This window comes from Papio anubis, chromosome 11, assembly GCF_008728515.1.
Source record: "Papio anubis isolate 15944 chromosome 11, Panubis1.0, whole genome shotgun sequence".
Classification (NCBI taxonomy): Eukaryota; Metazoa; Chordata; class Mammalia; order Primates; family Cercopithecidae; genus Papio; species Papio anubis.
In genome coordinates, this window is record NC_044986.1 from 102,757,696 (window position 1) to 102,771,443 (window position 13,748).

General features: G+C 43.3%; 1 protein-coding gene across 1 annotated transcript in view; it reads left to right on the forward strand.

The window, feature by feature from the left end:
- The first annotated feature begins 3,445 nt into the window (after positions 1-3,445).
- C11H10orf67 (chromosome 11 C10orf67 homolog) overlaps positions 3,446-13,748 on the forward strand; it is a 140,447-nt gene continuing 130,144 nt past the window's right edge. Inside the window, exon 1 of the mRNA XM_017962595.2 lies at positions 3,446-3,655. Coding sequence (XP_017818084.1) covers positions 3,561-3,655 — 95 coding nt within the window. The 5' untranslated portion in view covers positions 3,446-3,560. The remainder of the gene's footprint in view (positions 3,656-13,748) is intronic.

Below are 13,748 nucleotides of genomic sequence, written 5' to 3' on the forward strand. Positions count from 1 at the left end.
GATTGAGTAGCATAATATTGTCCTGGCTAAGAGCCTTACTATGTCCTTCCCAAGACTTTATTTAAGAACTTTGGTTATGGATGAAGCATGACATAAAACAAGTTTACATAACAGATCCACCACCACATAATCATATATTATACCTGATGATAAAAGAAAAATAAGCACTTCACATGTGATGACTCTCTAGAAAGAATTTAAATTACAAACCTAAACTGAAACCTCTTGGCTCTTATTAGACCATAGAACTGATACTATCCAACTGGAATATATAAATTACTATGTTTAGAGTCAGCACTTGACTCTTAATCAAATCCTCATGCTACTTAATCTGAGATGTTATCACTTTTAATAACTGGTAGGTGATATTTTTATATAAATATATATTCTATTTATACATGTGGTATGTCAGAAAAGCACTTTAAATTTTAAAATTATACCTGAAGTCCTATTAACTGAAAAGTAAAAACAATTTTAGCTTACGAAATGTTCAATTGTTTAAACACTGAATTCTTTTTTTTTTTTTGAGACAGAGTCTCACTCTGCCACCCAGGCTGGAGTGCAGTGGTGAAATCTCAGCTCACTGCAACCTCTGCCTCCTGGGATCAGGTGATTCTCATGCCTCAGCCTCCCAAGTAGCCGGGATTACAGGCATGCATTACCATGCACAGGTAATTTTTGTTTTTTTTAGTAGAGACAGGGTTTCACCACGTTAGCCAGGCTGGTCTTAAACTCCTGACCTCAAGTGATCTGCATGTCTCAGCCTCCCAAAGTGTTGGGACTACAGGCGTGAGCCACCGAACCCAGCCAAAACATTGAAATCTTTAAACAGTGTTTTCCCTAGTAGTAGTTTAGGAAGAACGAATAGAGTCCTTCAAAAGCCTAGTTGGTATTTCTCTTGCTGTTGCCTCATGCATGTGCTGTTTGTTTTTCTGCTTTATAGATTACTCCAACTCTTCTTTGAGAAACGTTCATTATCCAGTTTTTACTTGTGAGAAAACAGAGGCTCTGAAATGTTGACTTACTTGCCCAAAATTCTAAATTAAGTTTCAAAGCCTATATATATTCAACGTTTACTGCAGAGTTCATGAGCTTTCCACTAAAGCCATCAATGAATTTAGCATGTGCTACAAGAGGCCTGGGTTTAACATGACAAATGTTTTGACCATGCCGGCGCCAGTTACTATAGGTGAGAATGTGATCTGAAATAAACAATTTTATAAGCCGGAACACCTGTGAGATAAAATACAGGTAACTGACAAGAAGAGAAGTATTATGTAGTTAACGGTTTCAAAAAAAATCATCATCATAGCTTGGTCTCTTACACACTGAAATCTGAAACTCCTTGATATGCTATAGCAAGGTTTCAAACAAAGATGTTTTGTTCAATGCATGTTTTTGTGGGATGGTGTAACTATGCAGGCTGTATCAGTCAACAAACGCTGTACAGAGCTGACCAATGACTCATGAAATCTTCTGTGCGATCTCTCTCCTCAGTTTCAAACTATTCATTTATAATTGCACTAGCAAAATAGCCAACGGCTTGTCACATTCTTTACACTGTCTTGCCCCAGCTCTAAAGAGATAGGTTTTTAAATTTTAACTTAAAATTTTAATATTTTAAAACATGTATATCCATTGTGGTAAAATATCACTTAGGAAAAAGAAAAATTATTGTAGATATATAAATTTCTTTCTTTTAAAATACCTTTTGATTATATAATAAAAAATCCCCAAATAAAGTCTTAAGTTAGAGTTTGAAATTAAAAACCTCCACAGAGTAAAAGTAACTCTTTTTCTCTTCTCTCTTCACCTCCCTCCCAAAAAATAAGCCTTCACAGAAGATGATTTTGGCATTGGTTATGATATTTTATTGGCATTTGGGGCTTTTAATCTTTGTCTTTAAACATAAGAGTAGTGATAATGCTACATTGCTTTTGTTTTCCTATTTTGAGCTTCTAAATCCAACTAAGTTCTTTTTCACTTATTGTTACAAGACAGAGAAGCCGGAACGGTGGCTCACGCCTGTTACCTAGCACTTTGGGAGGCCAAGGGAGGCAGACTGCCTGAGCTCAGGAGTTAGACCAGCCTGGGCAACACGGTGAAACCCCGTCTCTACTAAAAATAAAAAAAATTAGCCGGGCTTGGTGCTGTGTGCCTATAGTCCCAGCTACTCGGGAGGCTGAAGCAGGAGAATTGCTTGAACCGGGGAGGCAGAGGTTGCAGTGAGCCGAGATCGCGCCACTGTACTCCAGCCTGGGCGACAGAGCGAGACTCCGGCTCCAAAATAGGAAGAAGAAGAGGAAGAGAGAGAAGAAAAAAATTATTTTTCTGTAGATAATATATTGAAATGCAGATGTAGTATAGACAGTTCTAAACCAGACAATGACATTTTAAAAAGAAAATTAGACAATGTTTACAGAAAAACAATGGCAATGACATACTGATATTAGAATAGGTGTCTCCTATTAGTTGACAATGAGTTATACATAACTTAAAACTAAGAATGACAACAGTTTCACTATAAACTCTTATTATTGTAGAAATTTGGTAAAATTGAATTCCACACTAGATGATATAGTTCAAGACTTAACGCCTTATGTTCTCACCTGACCTTATTAAATAGAAATCTGTTTAATCTCTGCAAGGAAATATTTTGTCCAGGAAAGTCTACGTTTGTGGTAGGTGGAGGCAGTTTATTAGGCAGCCTGCTCTCCTCTTATGATGGCCTTGGTCCGGGATCGCAGGGCTCATTATATCATGAGCATAGTTATTACATGGGTTCACTGTTTTTCCTCCTCCCTGAGGGGGACCTTTGGCACACGCTAGGAGGCCATGAAAGCCAAGGCCACCGAGCTGTGGCTCTGGCGCGCGCGTAGGAAGCGAGAAGCTCGGGAATCCAAGCCCCCGCAAATGCGCGAGTCCACGAGGTAGGCCAAGCTCCGCGCCTGGGTAGAGGAGGAAGCGAGCAGGATCCGGGGGCGTGGCAGGAGGCTGAAGGTTTATTTACAGGGGTGCAGCTTTCTTTTGGGGTATCGCAGCGGCCGCCAAGCTGTGGCTGCCTTGTGGGGAAGCCTTGAGGCAGGCGGGACAGTGGAAGCGCAGCGGGGTTGCTCGGGAGCCCGCCCAGCCTTCTCCTACCCCTCTCCACTCCCCAATCCCCTCCTCCTGCGCGTGCTCCCTCCCCATCCTCCTTCCCATCTCTTCCCCCTTCCTCCCACTTCTTCCCCCTCTTCCTTCCCTCCACACCTCCTCTCCTTCCTTTCCCTCGCCCGTTCCCGTCCCCCTCCCTCTCCCCCCCACCCCCACCCTATCCTCTTCCCAACCTTCTCCCTATCCCCCTCCTCCCCATCTCCTTCCTCCTTCCCCTCCCTCTTTCCTCCCTTCTCCTCCCCACCCCGCTCCCCGCCCCCCTCCACCCGCGGCCCTCCTCGGCCCCCGCCCACGGATTCCAGCGCTTCGCCGGTTCCCTGGGAGTCGCCATAGCAACTGACGCTGGGTTCCTGACTCCGACTCAGCCCAGCAAGCGGCTCCGCGGGAGGCGCACGTCCCGGGCTGCGATGGCGAACTGGGGCGACACGCCTGAGACAGAGGAATGCCGGAAGATCCTGGAGGGCCTGGAGGCCTCCATTGAACAATTCCAGTTCAACCCCAGGTGACCCGCGATAGAGGCAGTCCCCGGCAGCCCGCCCCGGAGCCCTCGCACCCCGGTCCTCGCTCAACGCCTTTCCAGGCCCCTTGCTCCAGCCGCTGGGCTTCAGTTTTTTGTTTGTTTTTCGAGGGGATCACTGTCCGAAAAGAGCTGCAGTTTTCACTTCTTCAAGTGTATAGCTGGACACTAAGAGCACGGACTCTGGAGCCAGACTGCCCGGGTTCCAGAATCTTGGCGACCCTCTCACAGGGGCCGTGAGTTAGGCGACTGATTTCTCTGTGCTTCAGTTTTCTCAGCGGGAAATAATCGTTCATGAACGATGAAGAGTAGTGCCTGCTTCATAGATCATAGTGAATATTTAATGAGCTAATCTAGGACACAGTACCCGTCTTAGTCCCCTCGGGCTGCTGTAACAAAACAGGATAGGCTGGGTGGCTTATAAGCAACAGGAATTTGCTTCTCCCAATTCTGGAGGCTGGGAAGCCCACTGGCAGATTCCGGGTCTGATGAGGGTCACTTCTGCACAGACAGTACCTCCTGGCTGTGTCTTCACATGGTGCAAGGGGCAAGGGGCAAGGGAGTTTTCCCCCACATCTCCCACACCCGCTCCCACTTTGCCTTTAGAAGGACACTAATCCCATTTATAGGGCTCCACTTTCATGACCTAGTCACCTCCAAAGTCCACACCTGCTAATATGGTCATCTTGGGGCTTAGGATTTCAGCATGAATTGTCAGGAGACACAAACATTCAGACCATAGCAGAATCATAGAAGTGTTTGCCGATATCATTATTTGCTATTCCTTGATCCTTGTTTATAACCCCTCCCTTTCATAATCCTTTGCCCCCTGTGTTCTAGCTTTGTTGTTTATTTGGATGTAGAGTTGATGTTTCTGGGAAAATGCAAATTTCTTTCTAAAAACCTTTTCAAATCAATAGGTAGCCGGAACTAGCTTAGCTGCTATGGGAGAACTTACCATTGTATTAGGTAGGAATCTCATGGTGCCAGGTGGGCTGGCTTAGGGGCAAGCCCCTCACACAGAAGCAGCTCCAGGGTAAGAAGAAAGGACCACAGTTGTCCTAGCCCAGCAGTGGGACTGACCCAGTGAGGCAGTGCTGCTGGGCTCGGCTTCCCTAGCTTCACTGTATTCAATGGGTACATTTGTTAAAATGGGTCAGGGTGTATGGGACCTGGTCTAGTGATGGTTGTGAATAGCATTTATTAGAGGCAGCATGTGGTAAACACCAGAGGCACACGGCGTCTACCCTGTTCTAGTGTTTGCTGATAGGAATGGTGTCCTGCCCTGGACTCCTTGGCATTCCATGGTTGGGTAGCTCCCCACAAAAAATGCACCTGCTGGGCTCAAGGGCAGACCAATGGTGCCAGGGTGCTCATTGACTGAAGAAAATAACCACTGACGCCCATATTCATTCCTCTTCACCCAAAGTACTAGGGCAACTGAGCCAGTGCCTGGGTGTGAATGAGAGAGGCTCAGGTGCTGAATGTGGTCTACAAAGCAGACAAAAGCCCAGCCTCTGTGGAGTTTGCATCTTAGTCAGGAACTGATGATAAACTAGATAAACAAGTAAACTATATAATAAGTTAGATAGTGGTTAGTGATAAGGAAGAAACCTAACACAGGGAGGGAGAAGAGGAAAGTGAGTGAGTGAGTGTGTGTGTGTGGCAAGTGGGGAGGGAGTTGTGATTTAATTTTTTTTTTTTTTTTTAGAGCCAGGGTCTCACTTTGTCATCCAGGCTGGAGACTAGTGGAATGATTATGGCTCAGTGCAGCCTTGAACTCCTGGAGTCTAGCGATCCCTCCACCACAGCCTCCTGAGTAGCTGAGACGACAGGCACACCCCAGCATGCCTGGCTAATTTTTTTTTAATACAGGGTCTTGCTGTGTTGCCCAGGGTAGTCTCAAACTCCTGGGCTCAAGCAGTCCTCCAGCCTCGACCTCCCAAAGTGCTGGGATTACAGGCATGAGCCACCATGCCCGGCCTGGATTGCAGATTTTAGAAATGGTGATCAGGGAAGGCTTCACTGAGAAAATGACATTGAGGTGAAGACTTGCAGGCTTGAGGGGGGAGCCCTAAGAATCTATCAGGGTACCAAGTGTTCCAGGCAGAGAGAACACTGGGTAGAAAGACGGTGCCTGGATGTCCTAGGAGCAGCAAGGAGGCCAGTGTGGCTGGAGCAGAGAGGGAGAATAGTGGAGGTGAAGTCAGAGGGAAGGGGTTCAGTGCCTGTGGTGAGGGACTTTAGACTACCATAAGGACTCCAGCTTTTACTTTGAGATGGGAAGCCATGAGGGGATTGGGAAAGAGGAGTGACATGATTTGATTTATCCTTCAATGGGATTACTCTGACTGCTGTTTTGATAATGGACTATAGTGAGGACGAGGGCAGAAACAAGGAAACAGGAGACTATTATAATATTCCTTGTGGAAGATGACTTTGGGGTAGCAGTGGTTGGAGGTCCAGAGAAACCTTGATGAACAGGTAGAATGGAATTGCCAGTAACCGGAAAAGGGAAGATAATGAGATGAACAGGTCTGAAGGGAATATCATAAGCTTACTTCTGGTCATGATATGTCAGCAGTGACTATTAGACATCAGTTTAGGCTGTTAAGTAGGTAGTTGATTAGATGAGTCTGAAGTTAAGAAGAGAGGTTCAGCTCGGCTATATCAGTTTGGAAATAATTAGCACAAAGATGGTGTCTTAAGCTGAGGGCCTTGGTGACATCAGCCAGGAAGTGAGTGTAGTTAGAGAAGTTTATGAGCCATGGGGCACATCAAAGTTCTGTGTTCTTTGAAGAGGAACAAAAGAAAGCAACATTCTTATTTAGCACTGAGAAATATGCCACAGTGAAAGTTTAGCACACCTAATGCTATCTTCATTGACTGATTTATTAATAAACATTTGTAGGATGGATAATTCTAGGATTCAGTGAGAAGAGTCATTGCATTTTATTAATACATATCCATAGGTCTGTTTTGCAAAATAAATTAGGATGTTAATTTTGTATCTAATTTATTTTTAAAAACATAATTATCTTCCCCAAATTCTGTTTTATGCATAACAACCAACTTATTACTCAGAAATAGAATTGCTGAACCTATAAATAAAGACTGTGTAGGAACCACTTAGCTAATTTGTTGTGATGTGGGTTTCCATTCTAGGCAGCAGGGTTGTTAGCTAAAATTAGAGACATTTGGAATTTGAAGGGACACTGAAGAAAAAATCTTCCTCTTTCACTTAGATTCTGAATGGGCTGGATCTTTTTTAGTCAGTCACATAAACAGTTAGGACTGGTGAAACTGGAGAGTCATGGGCTTATCCTCATCAGAGATTTAGAAGAAGAATCTGCCACTTCCAGCCCCCCCTCTGTCACCCGGGCTGGAGTGCAGTATTACGGTCACAGTTCACTGCAGCCTCTGATCCCTGAGCTCAAGGGATCCTCTCACTTCAGCCTCCTGACTAGGTGGAGCCACAGGTGTGTTCCACCATGCCCAGCTAATTTTTTTTTTTTTTTTTTTTTTTTGTATTTTTGTAGAGACGGGGCTTCACCACGTTGCCCAGGCTGGTCTCAAATTCCTAAGCTCAAGCAGTCTGCCCTCCTTAGCCTCCCAAAGTGCTGGCATGAGCCACAGCAGCCAGCCTGGACCTGATTTTAAAATATCATATTGTATTATTGTAATATTATGGCACCAGAAATAACTGAAAACAGAATTTCAAATTTCTAAATCATATCCTGAAAAAAATATATTGATAAAAACTATTCACATTCCATAAACCACCCATGATAGGTCTTTTGCTTAAAATGGGAAGGAACAGAAAAACATACGTGTTCATGCTTAATGACAAATGTGGCTGAATAGTAAAAAGGAGCCACTTACCACTAGGTAAGGTAAAGGATTGCATTTCTAGCCTGGAAAAGTGAATCACTGAGGTCTGTTAAATGTGCAGCAGTGTAGACTATACAGAAACAGAGTTAGTTCCCATGGCTGTTTATATTTACTATATTGATGTAGCCCTCGGGGTCCAGATAGGAGGCAGAAACCTCACCGCTAACTTGAACAGGGACTATTTCCTGTACTTTTTTAAACAGTAAGAAGGAATTTTAACTAGTAAAAGGCAGTAAGGTGGTAAAAGAAGACTCTAGGCAATACAGTGATAGTAAATGCAAAAAGCAGCTATGACCTCCAGGTCTGAGGAAGAGGAAACAGGGCAGGAACTAAGGAGTTAGAAGACCCGCCCTCGAAGGCTGAGATTAGGATGATACCTCTTTGGAGAAGACATGGTGGCAGAGAAACTTGCCAGAGGGCATGACAACTGCTGGTCTGCAGGGATGGCTTGCCCAGTGGCTGCAAAACTTGCTGAAAGGTACAGACAGGTCAAAGTTCCTTACCTAGTTGTGAGACCCAAATCTTCATTCCTGGAGGTCCTGACTTCCTAAAAGTTCTGCTTTTTTTTTTTTTCTTTCCTGCCTTTTTTCCATTAATCTTTACTACTGGGCACGGAAACACTAAGAGGCACCCCAAAGAATCCTTTGGGTTCCAGACAGAATTCTCCTTGACTCCATTGTTCACCAGCAACCTAATTGCCCCGTGGTATTCAGAATCAATCACTTCAGCCGGTAGAGTGATCCCCTTTTCTGCCTTTGTTTCAGCAGCATAAGGATCACAAAGTGACCGGTCATCAGTGTCATCTAATTCAATAGAATTTCTGTTATATTTTCTGGTGGAAACAACATTCTTCCCTTGTGAACTAAGATTTCCAAACCAGCAGATCCTAAAGTTGCAGAGATGGGAAACTATAATTTTGGGCATGAGTTATTAGGCATAAGAGTGAGAGGTGCCTCTTCATTCTTGGACCTATGACTGTAGAAGAGATAGCACCATATACTTTCAAAGCATATACTGTGTCCTGTGAGACAGAACTACATTCTTTCATGGATTTGCTTCTCCCAAATATTGCTGGCAGTACAGGTGTGTGCCACCATGCCCAGCTGATTTTGCTTTTGTTTTTTTTGTGGAGACAGGGTCTATGTTGCCCAGGCTGGTCGTGAACTCCTGGGCTCAAGCGATCTTCCTGCCTCAACCTCCCAAAGTGCTGGGATTGCAGGCATGAACCACTGTGCCTGGCCTTAAATGAATCTTCAGCAAGCTATTTGACCTTAGGCCAGCCACTTCTGGGTAATGGGTTATATGATAAGATCACTGATTTCCATGGGCATGAATCCATTGCTGCCTGTCTTTTGGTGTGAAATGAGTTCCTTGATGGGAAGTGCTCCTGTGAGAACACCGTGATGATGGATAAGGTGTTCTGTAAGGTCATGCCTTGTGGTTCTGGCCAGTGTGGTATAGTCAGGGAATGCAAATCCATATCCAAAATAAATGTGTGTTCCAGTGAGGATGATGGAAGAGGTTCAGTGCTATCAACCTGTCGCTAGGTGGCTGGCTATTCCCTCTGGTTCATGCTGCCATATTGGGAGGTCAGTATTGATTTCTGCTGTTGACTAGTTAGGCACTCAGCACCTGTGGTAGCCAGGCCAGCCTTGGTAAGGGGAAAACCACGTTGTTGAACTCCATCCCTGACACCATGGCCATTTTGTTCAAGGGCTATCAAGCAAGCAGGGGTGACTGCAAAAGGAAACTGACCGATATCCACAGAGCGTGTCATTTTGCCTAATTATTTAACTACTTTCTCTGCAGTGGATTCCCTTGGGTGAGCATTCAGATGCCGCACAAACACCTGTACAGTCTGTGCCCGTTTTCAAAGGCTCATTCACAGAATTCTTCCCAGACATTCTTGACATCCATCTCTCAATCTGTTCCTTCCAAGTTCCTGACCATCCTGCTAACTCTTTAGCAGCTGCCCATAAATTAATATTGATACGTAATTCTGGCCATCCCTCATCCAGAAAAAATAGACAACCAAATATACCAAATCTAGTGAGGATTTTCCTTCATGATTGTCCTTCAGGGTCACTTCTGAGTGTGGCTCTGAGACTGCAGGTAACTACCAGCTGGTGAGGAGCCCATCTGTGAATCAGGCTTGAGGTTTTTTCCCTCAGTCACCTGGTCATAAAGAACTTCTCGGGTTGGGTTGTCAGGGCTTCAACTTTAGTAGGCATGGTTCAATTTTTCCCCTCATTAACCTTGACCTTGTTGAGTTGGTGCCTACCAAGGTCCTCTATTTTAAATTTACCGTTCTTTTCTTTGTCATAAATTACTATTTTCTAGGTATTACAATTTCCTTTTTTTCTAAAACTTATACTAACCAGACATGGTCACCAATGATGACTCCTCTCTTTTATTTTTATTTATTTATTTTTTTATTTTTTGAGGCAGGATCTCACTCTGTCATCCAAGCTGAAGTGCAGTGACACAATCCAAGCTCACTGCAGCCATAACCTCCCAGGCTTAGGTGATCTTCCCACCTCAGCCTCCCAAGTAGCTGGGACTACAGGTGTGTGCCACCACACCTGGCTAATTTTTTGTATTTTTTATAGAGACCAGGTCTTGCCATGTTGGCCAGGCTGGTCTCCAACTCCTAAGCTCAAGTGACCCACCCACCTCAGACTCCCAAAGTGCTGGGGTTACAGGTGTGAGCCACTGCACCCAGCCTGATGACTCCTATCTTAATGTTACCTTTATGATGACTGCCACATGGTAATTCTCTGCCTTTTTTCTATTTTTTTCTACATTTATTAGAGCTTCCCATTCTCATTTATTTGTTCATTCATATCAGTATGGATTGATGGATTCCTATTTTATTCAATGGCTTATAATCTGATGCTTTCATTATTGATTTTGATGCTTAAATTGTCTTAAATATGTCCAGTGGGTGTTTCTTCAGTCTAGTTTCTTCATCATTTTTACATTTTCCCATCATCTTTTGAGCATTTCTTCACTTTATGGCAAACAAAATGTTTCAGGCTCTTTTTATACTTTTGCTTTTATATAATTTTATATACTTTTATTCCAGTCTTGGAATGAACCATTTTTTCAAGGAGACTTCATTTCTTTTAGTGGAGGATGGTTTTTAGAAACCAACATCTGGGTCCAGGCGTGGTGCCTCACACCTGTAATCCCAGCACTTTGGGAGGCCGAGGCAGGTGAATCACTGAGGCCAGGAGTTTGAGACCAGCCTGGCCAATGGGGAGACCTCATCTCTACTAAAAATACAAAATTAGTCAGGTGTGATGGTCCACACCTGTAATCCCAGCTACTTCGGAGACTGAGGCGCAAGAATCACTTGAACATAGGAGGTAGAGATTGCAATGAGCTGAGATCACGCCACTGTACTCCAGCCTGGGTGATAAAGCAAGATGCTGTCTCAAAAAATATATTGAAAAGAAAAAGGAGAAGAAAGAAAAAATATATTGAAAAGAAAAAGGAGAAGAAAGAAAAGAAACCAACATCTGAGTGTTAGATGTGCTTATCACTACTGGGGTGCCATTCTTCTAGGCCCTCTCATTGGACAGAACTAGAAACAGATATGTATAAATATATGCACATACATATATGTTCACATATATATGTGCACACATATGCACCTGCAACTATTTATGTATCTATGTATCTATATTTATAAAAGCATGCATTCATACCAATTCTTCCCATTCCATTCCCTTGTCTCAGAGAACTTTCTAGTCTACTCTTGCCCTATGTTTGTAAATATCTTTCCTAGAACTGAAAAACTTGACTTCTGTCATTTTGAGAACATTTACTTACTCATTCAATGTATCTGGTCTCCCACTATTGTGGTCCTCTTCTCTGTGTGCCACCTCTGTGCTGCTTCCCCTGTTCCCCCAACTGACCCACATTCTTAGCCACCAGGCTTGCTGTTCTTCTATGCATGACTCCCAATTTTTTTTATGGACCCATCTCCTTGACCTCCATGTTGATTCCTTCACCCTGAGAAGGGAAGAGAATGGAAGGCAAAAGAAGGTAGAAAAGAAAGTGGTTACATATAGTTTTGATAGGTACAACTGTGGGGAGACTTAATCCTAGGCTGAGGGTATTGTTAAGGTACAGATGTATTTGGGGGAACATTTAACTAGCAGATATGTGACACATGAGTAAGTTACATGGGGTGTATGTAATGAGAAATGGTGCTCATCACTACCTCAGAATATATAGCATATTTTTATTTGTTTACTGTAATTAGTGTATGGAAAGTTTAAAATTTTGTGGGATTAATTGAAGATCTTTATTTTGATATTTATTTTATTTATTTATTTTACTTCAAGGACTTTTCACATTAAATGGCCTTTCTTAGTTGATATTGCTATGCTTTAATAGTTTTTTCCAAATATGATGAAAAACCTATGACATTTCAAAACATCAGAGTGACAGTAGAAACAACCACCACTGTAGTACCAATAACGGGTAACATTTCTTGAGGGCTTACTGTTGTATCAAGGATCATTCAAAATACTTCTAAGTATTAACACACTAAATTCTCACAGTAAGTCTATGAAGTGGGGACTATCATTTTCCATAAGAGGAAACTAAGGCACAGAAAGGTTTAGTAATTTATCTAATGCCATGTAGCTAGAGTACCAGTCAGGATGCTTTCAGCTACAGTTGACAGAAACTGCCAACAATTGGTGCATTTACTCTGTGACATTACAGGAAGACTGGAGGTATGACAGGTTTCAGAGCTAATTGAGTCAATGGCCAAGCAAAGTCATCAGTCAAATTTATTTCCATCTTTTTTTTTTTTTTTGAGATAGAATCTTGCTGTGTCACCCAGGCTGGAGTGCAGTGGTGCGATCTCGGCTCATTGCAGCGTCTGCCCCCCCAGGTTCAAGCGATTCTTGTCCCTCAGACTCCCAAGTAGCTGGGATTACAGGCACGTGCTACCACACCCGGCTAATTTTTTATTTTTAGTTGAGGCGGGGTTTCGCCATATTGGCCAGGCTGATCTCAAACTTCTGATCTCAAGTGCTTCTCCCACCTTGGCCTCCCGAAGTGCTGGGATTATAGGCATGAGCCATCGTGCCCAACCTATTTCCATCTTTTTTGAAAGCTCATCATCTATGCCCTGGCTCGCTCCCCTTGTGGTCACCGAGTGACTGTGCCAGTTCTTGGCATTACTTCCACCCTTGGCAATATCCAGAGTGAAAGAAGAAAACTCTCCTCTGGTGCTCCCTTTGTGGGAGTCTAAAAAGCTTTCTTACTAGCTCCCAACAAATCTTTCCTAATGTCTCCCTCTTCAGACCTGGGTTCTACACCCATCCCTGGATATCCACTGCCAAGGAGGGTAGGATAACTGTGATGGGCGTAGCCCAGCTTGGAGTTACACTTGGCACTGGGAATATGGTCAACTTCATCTGAGTTCTGTGGGGGACAAATCTGAGGTTCAGCCAGCATACAAGAAGAGGGGAGTTGCCATGGGGTGCCCCGCATTGGGGTCTGCTCTTGTCAGCAGAAGAGGCGGGATAGAAGCACAGACATTCTGCCTTTGGCACCTACGCTGAGAAGTCTGATAATTCTACTTGGGCTTTTGTGGTTCTCTTATTTTAGCTGACATTTTAGAAACAGTTGTGGTAAGTTTGATCAAATTGACAGAGTGCATCCAGAAAATTGCCTTCTTAATGCTGTTTGAGATGCCTGTCCTTAGAAATCTGTAGAAAGAATTTACAAACACTTGCTCCTGGCCTATTCACATTTTTCAGGAATAATGTTTGAAAATCAAATATAGGAAGGCGGTGTGATCATCTTAAATAAGCAATTCTCAAACTTGTTGGTTTCAAGACCTCTCTACAGTCTTAAAAAATTGGCACCCTCAAAGAGATGTAGTTTATGTTGGTCCTGTCTATTGGTAGTTGCCAGATGAGAAATTTAAAAGAAGAAAATTAAAATATATTTAAATTGATTCATTTAAAATAAGGATAAACCAGGTATGTGTTAATATAAATACCAGGTTTTATTTATTTTATTTTTCTGAAACAGGTTCTCTTTCTGTTGCCCAGGCTGGAGTGTGGTGGTGCATTCATAGCTTACTGCAGCCTCAACCTCCTGGGCTCAAGCAATCCTTCTGCATCAGCCTCTCAAGTAGCTGGAAACAGCATATTTTAAA